This window comes from Saccostrea echinata, unplaced genomic scaffold (assembly GCF_033153115.1).
Source record: "Saccostrea echinata isolate AGI-Se365-2 ecotype Australia unplaced genomic scaffold, CSIRO_AGI_Sech_v1 ptg000045l, whole genome shotgun sequence".
Classification (NCBI taxonomy): Eukaryota; Metazoa; Mollusca; class Bivalvia; order Ostreida; family Ostreidae; genus Saccostrea; species Saccostrea echinata.
The window spans coordinates 6,562,439-6,579,087 of NW_026889794.1; the positions used below are offsets into that span (position 1 = coordinate 6,562,439).

General features: G+C 32.6%; 1 protein-coding gene across 1 annotated transcript in view; it reads left to right on the forward strand.

Annotated features, from left to right (window-relative positions):
- LOC133201671 (deleted in malignant brain tumors 1 protein-like) overlaps positions 1 to 15,231 on the forward strand; it is a 277,206-nt gene extending 261,975 nt beyond the window's left edge. Inside the window, exons 20-28 of the mRNA XM_061337458.1 lie at positions 9,565 to 9,706; positions 10,060 to 10,238; positions 10,324 to 10,465; positions 10,922 to 11,094; positions 11,709 to 11,850; positions 13,274 to 13,458; positions 13,554 to 13,704; positions 14,626 to 14,804; positions 15,107 to 15,231. Coding sequence (XP_061193442.1) covers positions 9,565 to 9,706; positions 10,060 to 10,238; positions 10,324 to 10,465; positions 10,922 to 11,094; positions 11,709 to 11,850; positions 13,274 to 13,458; positions 13,554 to 13,704; positions 14,626 to 14,804; positions 15,107 to 15,231 — 1,418 coding nt within the window. The remainder of the gene's footprint in view (positions 1 to 9,564; positions 9,707 to 10,059; positions 10,239 to 10,323; positions 10,466 to 10,921; positions 11,095 to 11,708; positions 11,851 to 13,273; positions 13,459 to 13,553; positions 13,705 to 14,625; positions 14,805 to 15,106) is intronic.
- The last annotated feature ends 1,418 nt before the right edge of the window (positions 15,232 to 16,649 follow it).

A 16,649-nucleotide genomic window follows, 5' to 3' on the forward strand; every position in this document is an offset into this window, starting at 1 on the left:
GGAAAGCATTTAATAAGTTGAAAGAATTTTCACAAAAGATTCAGCAAAATGTAGTTCTTTTTTTTTCTCATAGCTTTGAAAATGTATCTTATTAGTTTGTGCATAGCGTGACCTGTGTTACCGAACATTTAACATAAGGTTTGTATCCATATAAAGCAAAAGTTTTAAAAGTAGTAAGTGGATAATATATGTTTCCTTTGTCGGTTTTTATTTTGGTCATTCAGGAAACTAAAGCTGGATCTCTGATGTTGATTTCTTTAAATCACGTACATAAGACTACTTAACATAGGAATACTTATTTACATCTTTATTCATTTGAACAGCCTTCGACCAGAACGCAATCATTGATTATTACAAACAAGTTAACAGAATTCCGTTAGATAGTTTTTTTTAATTTTATTTTAATAATTGTATATTTCAAATTGGTGTATTGACGTTTATATTGTGTAAGGTACATGTACATGCAAAATATTGCAGTGTCAATTTAATTTCCATTCAATGTAATAATTCGTGTTATCTTGAAATGACATCTACAAATTTTTTTTTTTTTAATTTTGAAGGCAAACATTATATAAATATATATATATACTATGCTTTTATATGTTTCATCTCCCTATCAAATATCCTGTCCTTTTCAGGGCCTATACAATCGGGGAATGTATGCTTAATTTAGATATTAGACAGATGCAAATCTTTCGACAGCAGTCGTGACACCATAAAAAGAGTTGCATACATTTACCAAACCATCATCCTTCAAAACTGATCTTGAATTTATTTTTTTTTTTAATTGAAGCTGTAAATTTGATGTGTAATTGGAAGATTTTCATTGCCTTACATTTAATCTGGCTAACTCGAAACGATGAGGATGATTGACCAGAGAGCAGTAGGTCCAGTGGTATTTTCTAAAGCTTGATGAGGTTACATGGTGTGAGGCATCTTTGTTTTTTTTTTTCTTTTTTAAGAATTAGGAACTTCATTATAAAAAAAATACCATTTTATAAACACAAAGTATTTATATGCATAAAATAATTTTTAAAAAATGTTATAGTCTATGTATATACATGTATAAAAATGAATTGAAGGGATCGATTTAAGTAAAGTATAACATTAATTAGGTAATCTATCTAGATGACACGGATAGATATTACTATAGTATATAAAGTGTGTTTGACTCCCTTTGAAATTCCCCTTTACACTCTTAATTGTGAAGTGAATTAGTTGAAGATGAAAATTATCTATGTTAGTCATAAAATTGGTAGAAATTCTTTACTTTTCAATGAAATGAATTTTTTCATCACTTAAAGATTTTGGCTTAATAGCATATACTAATTCTAACGGTCGAAGTACAGTGTAGTGTTGTCTTTAAGAGTTCTTGACATGATCTTTATCTATTGGTAAACATTACTTCCCTATACAACAACATCTCAGACACAACATCAAGCAATAGAATAATAAACACTTCGGGCACTGTAACATATATGAACATGTTGCCTATGTAGTTCTTGAATTTCCTTACACTTATACAAGTTTTTATATTAACTTTTTAACGACCTATCAAGTAGCACGGTTTTATTGATGGGTATCATTATATTAAAAAAGGAAAGGGTCTCCATTGAAGTTTTCAAAATTTATTTTGAGTATAGTATCCAATGTACTTAAATTTGTTTAGATCGTAACGTTTTGACAGGATGATTATGTACCGCTGCATGTTCATTTCCATATCCTACATACAGTCAATTACAATTACTTTTTTCAATTACCCCATCCTTGGATGATTTGTTTATCTTTATATTTAATTATGATGTTTGCTATGGAAACTTTTCAGACATTGTCCTTTGTCATATCAAATATATTCATGAAATTAAAGATCAAATGGATTAATTCATTTAAATAGATACCTAGTAAAATAGGAAAGTAACCTTTTTTTCAAAACTCAGTTGTTAGGTTTTTCATATTTATGTGTTTTATTCCTTCTTCTATCCAGAATGGACACGGCTACTCTTCTCGGAGTTATAATGACCATGATGAACGTGGACAGTCAGATCTTACATGGTGGAGATGGAACGGTGTGCAACTGTCCATTGACTAATACAGATGAACTAGAGCTTCTGTTTAACTCAGCAACCAAGAAAGTGATAACATCTCACTTTAACATGATGGAATCTCAGATGCTTAAATATCAGATGGAGCTTGATAGCTTTAAGAAAGAAATTACCGAGCAAATGAAGAATATGCAGTATTCTGTTCCGGGCGGAGATGAAAAAATTGGTAAGGTTTTGTTTCATATGAATCGCATATTTAATAATTGAAAAGTGTTATGATTACATTTGCAAGAATTATGATTATAATTCTTTGAAAAGTATTGACTGAAAAAGATCTGTCATTTGGATAAAGCTACAGAAATCCTGTTTTGTTCAGACTCAGTTATTTCGTTCTAAAGAATATAATTATACCTTATCAACATATGAGAAATGATCGTTTTTCAGTTTAAAATATAGCTCAGTCGGGAGAGCGTTTGCTCCATAATCGGAAGGTCGTTGGTTCAAACACCGGCCGCGACCGACCTAATTCGATGAAAAAAAAATAGGTAGTAACTGTTTCTTTGCCAAGCTCTAGACACTCTGAAGTAAAAGTTGGGGAACTTTTGGATGAGACTCTAAAAATCGAGACCCCGTGTCATGGCAGGCGTTGGCTCGATAAAGAACCCTCACTCCTCACTGGCCTTGAGTGCCGAGTAAAGGTCTAAATTTGAAGCCATTCACCGGTATATGGTGACGTCTCTATAAGAGTAAAAAAATTGTCGAAGAGAATGTAAAATAACTTCAAACCAATCAATCTATAAGTTATTTTATTAAATTATCAATTAATGTTTTTAAATGGGATTTCTAATGCATATCTAATTTTCTCTATTTAATCAAAAATTGATTTAAAAAAATAAACGTAAAATATGATGGAATCAACAAGCATTTCCAACCTTTTCTTCATGTATTAATTGAGCATGAATTAGAATTTTGAATTAGGCCTACTTGTATATTATTTTATTATTTTGTTTTTCATTATTAAGTATTCAGAGAATTCATATTTCCGTAATTTATTAAAATTCATATAGGTATATCATATCTTCTTAACCCTGTATGGGTTAAAAAGCTTTCTGATTTTTTTTAAAGGAAATCCTAGAATATTTATGTAGCATAATATTAATGAACCCCCTAACGAGAAATTTGAATTTAAATAAATAAAAATATATGTTTAAGCCTATTGCTATACAATACTTTCCTATTTTAAAGGTTTACGACTTGTAAACGGAAGTTCGTCCGGGGAAGGAAGGGTTGAGGTTTACAATGACGGAGTCTGGAGAACGGTGTGTGGTGATAGCTGGGATTCTAATGATGCCAATGTGGTCTGTAAACAGCTATTTGGATTAGATAGGTGAGTGTATTCATAATTAGATATATATAATAGATCAATATTTATTTATTCATCTATTTATTTGTTCGTGTGTGTGTGTCTGCTTAAGAGACCTTGTCAAAGATTAAAAATACAATACTGTTATTATTGTTATATATTCAAGGTAACAGGGTAACGCACAATTTATTTTTTACCTCAATATTTACAAGGCAAGGAATGACAGTTTTAACTGCAGTATTTGGAAAAGAAACCGGAACTATCCATTTAGATTTACAGTGCACTGGTGCTGAAACTGATGTTCTTGACTGTCCACATTCAACCACAGCCAACTGTAGTCATTCAAAAGATGCCGGAGTTGTATGTTTTCTTCCAAATCGTACGTAAATGTATTTTATAAATATTATGACCTATAACTCTATTTTTCGATTTTAAAGAATTCTTCTTGATTTTTTGGACTTTACATTGTATGATAGGCCATGTCAGGTTATCGAATGGAAATGCTACAAACGAAGGCTTAATTGAGGTGTTTATCAATGGGAAGTGGGGCGCTGTCTGTGATAAAGTGTGGGATAACGATGATGTCAAAGTGGCTTGTCGCTCCTTAGGGTATTCTGGGTAATATCTTATCATCTCCTTTAATTTGAAAGATATTCATTGTTACATATATTCTCTCAATGCAATTTTTTTTAGTTTATATCCTAACATTTCCAAAAGAGATTTTGTGTCAATTTATGATATTTCCGTTTGCTCGACTCAAATTTCCGCATATTTCCAAAATTTTGATTTTTATTGCCTTTTTATACTGAATTGACCACAGATACATGTAGTTCCGTCTACCTGAATCAATACATAGGGCTCACGGCGGGTGTGACCGGTCAACAGGGGATGCCTAATCTTCCTGGACACCTGATCCCACCTCTGGAATTCTGGGGGGTCCGTGCTTTGTGTCCTATTCACATATTTGTATTGTTTATGGATTTTTTTAAAGATCGATCACTGTTTGTTATCTTCACCTTTTACATCATTCTACATTATAATAATCAAGGTACATTGCAAAGAACATATTGCATGTTCCATGAAATTTTGATTTTTAATTATTGATTCAAAGGGGAATTGCGGTTACTTCGTCGGTTTTTGGATCAGGCAATGGATACATTTGGTTGGACGGCATTAATTGCAATGGAAATGAGGGTTCTCTGTTAGAGTGCGCAGACTTAGTAACTGGATCCAACAGGTGCAATTCTGGAAGAATCGTTGGAGTTGTATGCTATCCTGCGAGAAATGGTGGGTAAAGACGGTGATTATGAAAAGTAAAGTTTTTCAGGACAAACCAAACCTTAATATAAGCTCTTTTTGAAATTCAATTTCAGATTCAATTAGAATTGTTAATGGTAGCTCTGTTGAAGAGGGTCGAGTTGAAGTTTTGATTAATGGCAAGTGGGGAAGTGTATGTGATAATGGATGGAGTAAAAGTGATGCTGATGTCACGTGTAAAAGTCTTGGATATGCAGGGTAAACCTTTAATTTCTTTATATTCATCTTCTTTCCTTCTTTATTTTTTTCTCTTTTCAGAATTATTTGGTACTAACTTTTCTTGCTTCACAGAGGTCTACCCGTTTCATCCTCTGTCTTTGGAGAAGGCAGTGGCCAGGTATGGTTAGACAGAGTAAATTGCTTTGGAAACAAGAAGTTTCTTTTAGAGTGCTCACAATCAGTGATTGGATCCAGCACTTGTCGTTTTGGTAAAACGGCCGGAGTGGTTTGTTACCACACAAGAAATGGTGAGTTAACTGACGGATGTTAATGCATGATTTTAAAGATAGAAATTTAATTACTTTACGCTTTTTGTATTTGTTATTTATAGATTTAGTGAGGATAGTTAATGGTAGCAATGTCCATGAGGGTCGAGTAGAGGTTCAGTTAAATGGTCAGTGGCGAAGTATATGCGACAAAGGATGGGGTAAAAAAGATGCCCAAGTGACTTGCAAAAGTCTTGGATATTCAAGGTCTCCTTGTAGATTTATTTCGAATTTAAAACTGCTGTTAATAAAATATTTGATAAAATTATTTAGCAAATCCATAAAATTTATTTAAGATTTGTGAAAAATTGCGAACGATAGCATTGTTCTTCCGCCTACCTCCAAGTCAATTTTCAAAAGTTAACATATTTGAATGATTTTTCATATTTTTATAGATATGCATATGAATTTTCATAAAACATTAATTTTTTGGGAAAAGAAAGAGAGATAACTCTATAATTTTGGTAAAACTTGTGTTTTTCACTATAAAAATCAACGTAAAATGTTATTAACCCCCCTCCCCCCCCGGAAGCAAAAATTCCTTTTTACAGATAATATGGATTGTTATTTCACAAATTCAAACAAAAGCTTTTTTGTGTTTTACCGCAGGGGGGGGGGGGGACATATGTTTACAGACAAAAAACGACGTCAAAAATGTTCAATTTTTCATCAATTTCGAAGGGTTTTACAACTTAAACGTTGCATTTTATCAATTACAATTGTTTAATTTTATCTGCATAAAACATAAGAAAAGATTTAAGGAACATTTACACATGTATCCAAATCCACATCGTCTCAAGCCACGGTCCGGAGTCTGCATATAGCTCTGTTATTACGCGAAATGTAATAACAAGGCAAAATGTAATAAACCCGCATCATTATTTATTTGATTTATAAATAGACATGTCATTCAAAGTTAAGTTAATGTTTGATAAGTATTCAATAAAAATGTTAGAAACAGAGTGAAAAAATATACAGTTAGATTTAGTAATGTCCGTAAAAGCCGTAACGTTTGTCTCATAGTCATAGGTCTGTCTGTTTATTTAATAAAGCAACTTTTCCCATTGTTATACGTGTAAATCAATTTTGTGATGTTTCGCGTTGAACACAATACAAAAAAATAATTATATTTTGTTTTATTCTTTTTGTTTTATTATATTTTGTGTTGTCCTCAAAGCAAAAATTACGTAACGCAAAATGTAACAACCAAAAAGTTCATTATTACATTTTGCGTTAATTCCAACGCAAAATGTAATAATCCAAAAATCGTGTTATTACATTTTGCGTCATTACATTCTGCTTTGATCTCGACGCAAAATGTAATAACGCAAAATGTAACAATCCCAGTTTATTACATTTTGCGTTGTTATTACAATTCGCGTTGTAACATAGCTCTTTCCTATCCGTGGCCGATTGATCACAAAAGTGTCGTAATCTTGAATATTTACGCCACCATGTTGTGACGTCATGTTCAGCCAATGACAATATTTGTTTCCATCGCAATTGAAATCAATAACTGACATCAACAGTATGCAGGAAATGTTTTGTATACTGCGATTGGGTAGTGAAAGGTCGCGTCAAAGTTCATCATCTGACCATGCATTACTCGCATTAGTCAATATTTTAATGAACTGCGAAATATTCTCTTGTTATTCAACCAGGGTCAGAATGGGAGATGATCGTACATTTAGGCCGTGATTTGCAGCGATGCCATATCCAAGAATATTTCAAAATATGCTGATGTTTTCAAGCATTTCAATGGAAAACATCGTCTACCCCCCTTATAAAAAGAGATGCAATTAAAAGTAAATAGCTATTTAACCCTGGTATTCAAACTTTAAATCAATTACCATTGAACTCTTCTTTGCATTCCACAAAGATTTTATGGCCAAATTTCAATTATTATTGAATTAAATGAGTTTAAAATGTAGGCGGGAATCGACAGTTAACGTGCGTAGTTCTTTACAATGGTATATTGTACGTTAAGGTTTTTAGTTAGAGTTTTGGTCAAAATTTCCCCTTTAAATTTTGACTTGTCATCATTTTGATCACATTTTCAGAGGTATCCCTGCCATGTTTTCTGTGTTTGGAGAGAGTCCTGCACAGATATGGATGTTTAACAGCATTTACTGCAGAGGATATGAACAGTCTTTACTAGGCTGCAAAAAATCAATTATTGGGTCCAGATTGTGTACTTCTGGTGGAAATGCTGGAGTCGTTTGTTATCAAACTGGAAATGGTGGGTTATCCCGGCAATTACAGTAAATGAAATTAATTTAGCTATAATTATATTTTTATGCTTTTTACGCCACTTCCTGTCCCCTTATATATATATATATATATATATATATATATATATATATATATATATATATATTAGGGATGGCAATTTGTAATCGGTTAACCGATTACTCGGTCGGAACGATGGCAATCGATTAGAAAATCTGTAATCGGTTAATCGGAAGAAATAAAATATTTGTTAAATTGAACACATTTTTTAAAAAATTTATTTAAAAAAAAAGAAATCTCTGCACAAAGAATGATCATTTAGGATTTAACGGATTTAACTTGGACGTACATGTAATTATGAATCTCCAGATTGAGACCGTAGCGTAATTTGTCAGTTTATGTAGTGTTAATTACTGTGAAAACACCATGTCGTTGTCCCGACTGTCCTGTAATTCTTTAATGATAATTGAATCATTGAGCACTGTGAATTGGCGTGTTTGTCGTTTTCAGTTTTCAATCCAATTTAATTATTAAACAAACATTGTAAATTAAGGGCTAGAGTTCACATGTAGTTTTGATAATCATAGTGAAAATGCAGAAATAACTTTTGTGACATCTTCTCTGGAAAATTATCAAATAATCCTTTTTTCATGGTTTTCTAAATTTTATCTTGTCTACTCAAATTTAAATAAAAAATATGTACCCGTAGTTTTCTGATCCAGAATCAAGACTAATGGAATGTTTTAACTTCTATCATCTTATTTGGGTCTATTTGTGTATATGGGCAGAGCTACTTGAAAAACAATTGTCAGGAAAACGTGCATTTTGATACGATTAACCGGTTAATCGGTGGAACGTCCTACGGTTATCCGATTAGCAATTCTGTAATCGATTGCCATACCTAATATATATATATACATATTAAAAATGTATCTAGAAGCTAGGCTCCGAAGAAGATAATTGATTATTAGTTACTTGTGCTTCATTTTGAATTTAAGGAGGAGAAGGACCTTAAGCTGAAGAAATACTTGTCATTCAATTTTTTTCATATTTTGTATATTTCTAACTAAGTATGTCCCACATATCTTAAAGCAGTTATATCATTAGGTTTCTAACCTTATTTTGGAGATATTGATTGACAAATACTATGCCCTACAGTATCTAAGTGGAGTTTTAATTCTCCATGTTTCCGGGCGGATTACTCTGTCCATAATGGGATTTTTTAAGCACACATAAAAAATATCAAAGTGGACATGTATCTTTTAAAATATTTCAGAGTAAACCTAGGATTTAAAATTCGAAAAAGCAAGTTTTGTCTATCACACTGCATCTGGATAGGGAAAATTACGCACTTTTTAAGACAACTTAAACAATAAAAAACGTAATTTACAAAATATTCTATCATTCAATATTTTTTAATTTACGTTGAAATGCAAATCCTTCAAATTATTGATTAACTGTAAAAGTTTCGAATGATGAAGCTGACCTCATTATTTCACAGGACATCGTTAAAGAGGACATAAGCGTGACAAAAACGGGTGATGTTACATTTCTCGAGTACGGGAAAAACCAACTATGACGTCACACGTAAGCTAAATAAGCGAAATAAGATATACCTACATGAGATTTCCGTCATCAGCCATGCAAAAATAATTTTTGTGTTCCCCGTTTCTCAAAATATTTCATCATATACTCATTATGACCTGTTTTTACATAATAATACCGCCCCTCTGTTCACCGAGTATGATCTTGCTGTACTAACAGATCGTGTATGACGTCACCGACTTGTTGGACGCGCAGTTTAGGAAAACAGAGGTGTGGATCAATCTTTTTCATAATTTGTTAATATTTACAAGAATGTTAAACTTTTATTTTTTTATATATATAAGATGGTAATTAAAGTTAAAAAATTGTCAAAAAATTATACAAGAACTGATGCTTTACACGTTTTGCACTTATATAAACGGAGACTATGACGTAGTTAAACAGAGTCATGTGACCATGTGTCCTTCATCCCCTTAAATAATTTTTTACTATAATTCATTAAGGTTTACAGTTCTCAGTTAAATTTTTGTTAATCTTCATGTTAAGATAATCGATAATTGTATTTTTACCTTTTGATTTTTAGATTCAGTAAGAATTGTTAATGGTAGTTCTGAGTACGAAGGTCGAGTTGAAGTTTTGATAAATGAACAGTGGAGGAGTATTTGTGATAACGGATGGGATAAAAATGATGCCGATGTGACTTGTAAAAGTATTGGATATTCAGGGTAATTTCTCTTACATAAATGCATGTAACTTTCATAACAATTAGTCTATCTTGAAAAACAGTTTTTTTTTTTACCGGAAACCGGAAACTGCACATTATCCTTGGAAAGAAACATTTTAAAGGTCTGTTTTTGCATTAAATTTAACAAGTGAAGCATGTTTTGGTCAGTTTCACAAAGATCCATGTTTTACTCCTTTGATGATATTTGAGATTCGTGCAGTTTAGTGTTTTCTTGAACATCTGTTTATTGTTGTATCGTGTGTATGGTCTGAGAATATGCTAAGTAAATATAAAAATATGTTAGAGTTGGTTTCCTCAATCATAATCACTTCTACAACAAACATTGTTTTGCAGAGGTCTCCCAGTTTCTTCAGCTGTTTTCGGAGAAGGACCTGAAACAATATGGATGTTATCCAGTGGAAATTGCCAAGGACATGAACCTTCATTATTGGGATGTATTCAGTCAGTAATTGGATCTAATAGTTGCAGTAATGGTGGACACGCTGGAGTCGTTTGTTACCATACTGGAAATGGTAGGTCAAAAGGGTATTTATTTACATTGAATATATGTTAATCCATGGCAAATTTCCTTTAACCATTATTATTTGATTTTTTTAGATTCAGTCAGAATTGTTAATGGTAGCTCTGTAGACGAAGGTCGGGTCGAGGTTTTGATAAATGGTGAATGGCAGAATGTCTGTGACAAAGGATGGGACAAAGACGCTGCTGATGTGACTTGTAAAAGTTTTGGATATTCGGGGTAATGTCTCCAACAAAATAATAGCTAAAATGGCATGTTGTTTTCAACGCCATGTTCAGAATAGAATAATTTTTACCAATGTTTCTCTATTTTAGATTTAGGATATAAATTTATATGTACTAAATTTAGATTTTCCTTTCCTTTACAATGTTATAATACTTCACAAATTCGATAATTTTGAATTAGCACTAAATTATGACTAAATGATAATGACTATACAATGACTTAATTGTTATTACTTTGATTAATGAACGGATGTCATATAGTCATTAAGACAAGCTAAATGGGAAAAAATATTATTATATGTAAGAGAGGGTTTGCTGAAAATGACGTACCGGTAATCTGTTAAAATTTTTACAGTAACCAAAATAGAGAATATATGTTTGTAAAATTTGTTACAATTAGCAATCAACATTATACATTACACATGTAAATATTGATTGCATATTTTTGCAGAGGACTACCGGTCTTATCTTCTCTGTTTGGAGAAGGCGTCGGTGAAATATGGGTGAGTGGTATAAATTGTAACGGAAGGGAAGATTCCTTGCTGAAGTGTCGACAAGCTACAATTGGATCAAGCCGCTGTAGTGGTGGGGCTGCCGGAGTTGTTTGCTACCATACAGAAAATGGTAAGTTCATATATCACCGTCTGATAAGATGTATATTCCATTAAAGGATTTCACCAATCAATCTAATACCTACAATGAAATATGTGGAAATAACGAACAGCATTTGAGCTCAAAAGTCCATTAAACATTACAAAATAAGAGTAGAGCAAACACTGACCTCTAAAACTTCAGAGGTGGGATCAGGTGCCATGGAGGAGTGAACATCCCCTGCCGACCGGTCACACCCGCCGTGTGCTCTTCGGGAAATAACGGAAAAATCCTTTGACAATTCAGTGTGTAAATAATGGCCTAACAAATAGTATGAAAAAAGTCAGTCAGCATTTGTCTTAGTGATAGATTGTATTTGCTGACAAGGTCATTGTATCAACCATAGAACTTACGAAATGACGACTTTAAACGAGACTGTTGATATCCTTGATTCATCAACTTGTTTGTCAATGACTTACCTCGTTTTAGAAATTGTTCATATGTAGAGCATGCTCTTGCGTATCGAATCAACTGAGAGACACACACTCCATATGCAGCTGATGAAGGTATATTGCTAGGGCTTTTTCTACTAGTTTTTGCTTTGAAAATGTTTTTGTCAATAATCGGTTTTTTTTTATTAATTACAGAATTAGTAAGGATGGTAAGTGGTAGCTCTGTACATGAAGGTCGAGTGGAAGTTTTAATCGATGGACAATGGCGAAGCGTGTGCAATAATGTGTGGGACAGAGATGATGCTAATGTGACTTGTAGAGGACTAGGGTATTCAGGGTAATTTCACGTCATACGTTATAAGTATTTAATGCTAAATATTTTATCAATTTATATCTTTTTTACATGAAATAGGAAAATAAGGAACAGAAACCAAGCTCAAAAGTCTATTAAACCAATACAACTTTTATATAGAGCAAAAACGGTCATTTCAAATCAGAGGTGGGATCAGGTGCGAAGGAGAGGCAAGCATCCCTCTTTCAACCGGTCACACGCCTTTTGCTACCCAACACGACCGGGCAAACGGAAAAACTCCTTAAATAATTCAGTGAAAACAACGGCCATGAGGAAAGGCAGTCAACATTTGCCTTAATGATAGACTACTGTACGTGTACATAAATTGGCGTATTCAAAATTTAGCTCAATCACTAGACACTGAGTGATTGGTGTGATCATGAATTAGCGCTACACACGTCCGTGCAGTATCGTTGTCCGCGCCAAAGCCACTAAAATATAAAGCCCGCGTTTTTAAGAGCACATACAGTATATTTACCGACAAGGTCATTGTACGGCCATAGAATTTGCGAACTGTTGATTTTAAACGACACTGTTGATATTCTTGTTTAAACAACATACATGTATTTGCCACAGCTTGGCTCATTAAAATTGTCCGTATATGGACGAAGAGCATGCTTCTATATATCGAATTAACTGTTTGACATAGACTCCATATGCAGATAATAATGGTTTTTTTGCTGCATAAATAAACGAAGTCAAGAAGTTTATCAAAAGTTTTGTTGTTATATTATCAAAAGCGTCTTTAACTAATAACCATATATGAAACAGATTTGTCAGACTCTGCGGTATGTCTTAAAAGAAAGGGATATATTGAGTCAATGTAGGAACGAAAATGAATTTTATTAATTGATGATACTTCTCGATATCTCAGAATATTGAATTGAAGGCCACAACAAGAAAATCTTTCTTTTCATGTCGAAGCTTTTGAATAGTTTTGAAAAGTTTTCTGATTCATTTGAATACAAAAGTAGGTCTGCTGATTCTGCTAATAACAGGGCACAATAAGTACTACTAGAAGAAGTCGAAGAGAGTTTTTGCTATGTTGTCAAGCAGAACTAATTTCTCAACATACAAAAATAAACTGAAGATTTCATTTTTTTATTGTAAAAAGTTTTGGCATGATTAAAGATTAAGATCTATATACTTCTATACAGTAAAACTTGTCTAATCTGGACTGGTTCCAAAGAAATTGACCGGATTAGATAACATTCTGGATTAGGCTATATTTTGAAAAAAAAGAATTTACTGAAAAGGACTTTAAGTTTACATCGTATTAGGCAAGATTTTGGAATATACACCATCTGCAGCTGGATTAGACAAGTTTCATTGTATATTTCTCTCTTTTGATTGGTTAAATAAATCCCTAACTGTGATTACTCTAAAAAGTTTATGGTATTTTTGGTAGAGGAATCCCGGCTTTATCAAGTTCATCCTCTGTGTTTGGGGAGACAAAAGGCCAAATGGTTGTGAGCAACATTAACTGTAATGGAAATGAAGATTCTTTGATCAAATGTGTACGATCCATAAGTAGATCCACCGTCTGTAACAATGGTAGACACGCAGGAGTCGTTTGTTACCACAGAGCAAATGGTAAAAGAGAGAGAGAGAGAGAGAGAGAGAGGAGGGGAGAGAAAGAAAAAGAGAAAGTATGTTACTAAACCACTGACTTCAAAACTCTTTTTTAGACATATTCAGAATAGAAAAAGAAAATTCTACTACGAATTACACCTTAGTCAACCCAAGGGTGCTTATTAAAGGTATTTGGATTGGATTTTGTAAAGACAAGTGGGATGATATGGAAGCAAGAGTCATCTGCAGAGGTCTTGGCTACTCTGGGTAAACTCTCTCTCTCTCTCTCTCTCTCTCTCTCTCTCTTGTCATGTCCTTTTTCATTGATTTTTTATTTATTCATTCCAAAAGAACTAACATAATCCTTTTTGTGTTGGGGCATATTAAAAGAAAGTAAAGCGATCAACTTTGCATAGTGCCTGTCTCACTATCACTTCTTTTTTAATTCATCATTTGCATTGTTCATATACAGAAATATTGCAGAAGCTTTTTTAGGAATATAGTATTGGATGGGATGGACTTACAACTGTGTTTATATTAAATGAAATATAATTTGTCTCATATACGCTCTTCAGTTGCTAACTTATTCAAAAATATGCATTTTCTATAATATTTCAACAACATCGGTTTTCTTAAAATTTCTATTGAAAATATTTTATTTGGTGTATAAAGTATATTCCCTACTATATGAATGGCTGCAATCACTGCTATTGTTCGCGTGATTTTTGCTGTAATTTTTTTTCCGTTTTGAAATGGGTCCGAAATGGAACTTAGTTCGAAAATGGTCTATTTAAAATTGAAAAAAAAAACGTCATGAAAGCTCTTTCATGTTTTTATATACGCGAAGGTCACGATTCTTATGTTATACTTTGGGCGTTAATTCGATGTCATTATTCATTAGTTATTGTTACATCTTACTTTGTTGTTATTTCGATGTCATTGTTAATTTGTAATTGAGTTACATTATACCTTGGAATTATTTCGATGTCAATGCTAATTAGTTATAGAGGCATTTTGGTGTTACTTCGATGTTATTATTCATTAGTTATTGTTTTAAGTTAGACTTTGGTGTTATTTCGATGTCATTTTTCTCTAGTAACTGAGTCATGTTATACCTAATAAATAGTGAAAAATGACATCGAAATAATATGTAAGAATATAATAAAAAGGGCAATTCTTATATTGTAGCTATGCTAGTTTGGTAAACCGTAGACGAGATGGGAATACATTTGGCGAACTGTATGTAAAAGGTTTTAAGTGTACTGGAGCGGAAAGAACATTAGCTGGATGTAAATTTGGATCCATCGGTCTAGGAGATTGTAGTAAGACTGGTTCTATAGAAGTGGAATGTGATACTGATGTGAGAAGTAAGTATAAAACAATATATAGACTTGTCCACACATTCCTCTATATAGGCTCTATATAGGAAATAGAAGTGTTACCAACAAAATTTTAAGGAGTAAGTGCAAAGAGAAAATATTTGTATTTTGCTTTGTAAATGGTTGAAAAATCAACAAAAATCATTATGCTGAGTATCGTCATCCATCTCAATTGCGCCATCGACTACATATTTCATTAGAGGGAGTGTATATGCCTGTCAACTTTGGAAACTAAGTAAACATCCTGGATTATCTCTCATCTCTTAGATATGCAATGGTCTATCTTACAGCATCCAAATCAGACCACATACTAGTAAATTCTTCATCTCTCAGAAGCCTTCTGCAAATCAACATTATTTATTCCTCCTTGTCTCTAGTACATATTCTCCAGGAAATTTCGTTGGAAACTGGATAACTTTGGATAAATTGCAAACTTGTGGTAGACAAATAAAGGTGTAAAGTTTGCAGTGAGACAGCAGATAGACACAAGTAAATAAATTACAGGAGCATTCGATGTAATATAATTACTATAGATCACCAAATTTTCGCTACACCTTATTTACGCGAGTTAAATATTTGGTATTTATAATTTTCAAAAATGGAGGTTTTTGTTGTATATATTCTTTGATTTTATAAAATTATACGCGAGAATTAAATTTTCGCAAGCAGACCGTCTCGCGTAATTACGCGAAAATAGAATTCTCGCGAATAAAAACAGTAACAAAGGCAATAAATGGATTATTTATTCGCTGAATTTGGATAAGGATGGACCTCATTGTCACAAAAAAGAAAAGTAAATTTAGTTTGTTTACTTCGACTTTAAATGTTGGAGGAGGTATACTTTCAATTAACTATTCTTTGATTGTTTAGAGTTTTATTTTAAGTCTTCCAATACAGGTAACCACAATATATTCTACACTTAGTTGTGTCGCCTGCAAAGCAGAACGTCCGTCCGTCTGTTTGTCTGTCTGTCACACCTTATATCCTGAGAACTGTAAGAAATATGGATTTGATATTTTGGTCAAGTATGGCTTGGTACAATGGGTTTTTTTAAATACCATGGTTACCGACCTCGTGACTTTTGACCTGCTTTTCAAAATAGTTCAAAATGCCGATGTACAGCATATTTTGGACATTTGAGAAGATAAGTCTATGCTATTTAGCATGTGCACATGTTGTCATAAGACATTATGAAAAATACTATCATAACAGTCTACTTGACCTTGACCTTTGAACATCTATTCAAAAATGATCCGACCAGTTATTTTATGTCTCCTGAATTTTGAGACGCAGAACTTTGATAACTATCATATATATAACATGTTTATGAGCTCATAACACTGTACTTTTAAACTGTATGATATACAGTTACCACATAATACTATGAAAATACATCGGGATCGGTAAACCAAATGGATCAAGTTGTATCCTGAAATCTCTTTCTAATTACGCATCATTATCACGAATGAATCTATACTACTATATTAAAATAATAGACTCGAATTTTTGGCCTTTAATACCGATAAATCGGAAGAGTACTGTCTTTTGTTTTATATATTTTAAACATAATTGGTACTTGAAGATTACCAATTTATTTTTATTTTTTCTCAATTAACCCTCGCTAATTAATAATCACCGAAAATTCCTCAGAAAATTCCGGAAATCATCTGGATTTTTTGGAATTTACAATCTTGCGCATGTGCATTACACTCACGCTAAATCACGGTGTTCAAGACAAAAGAAGTACTAAGTTATATTTGTTATTTTATATTTCTCTAATAAGAAATAAGAAATCATAAATATATATGAACAGAATATGTAGCAAATTTCCAA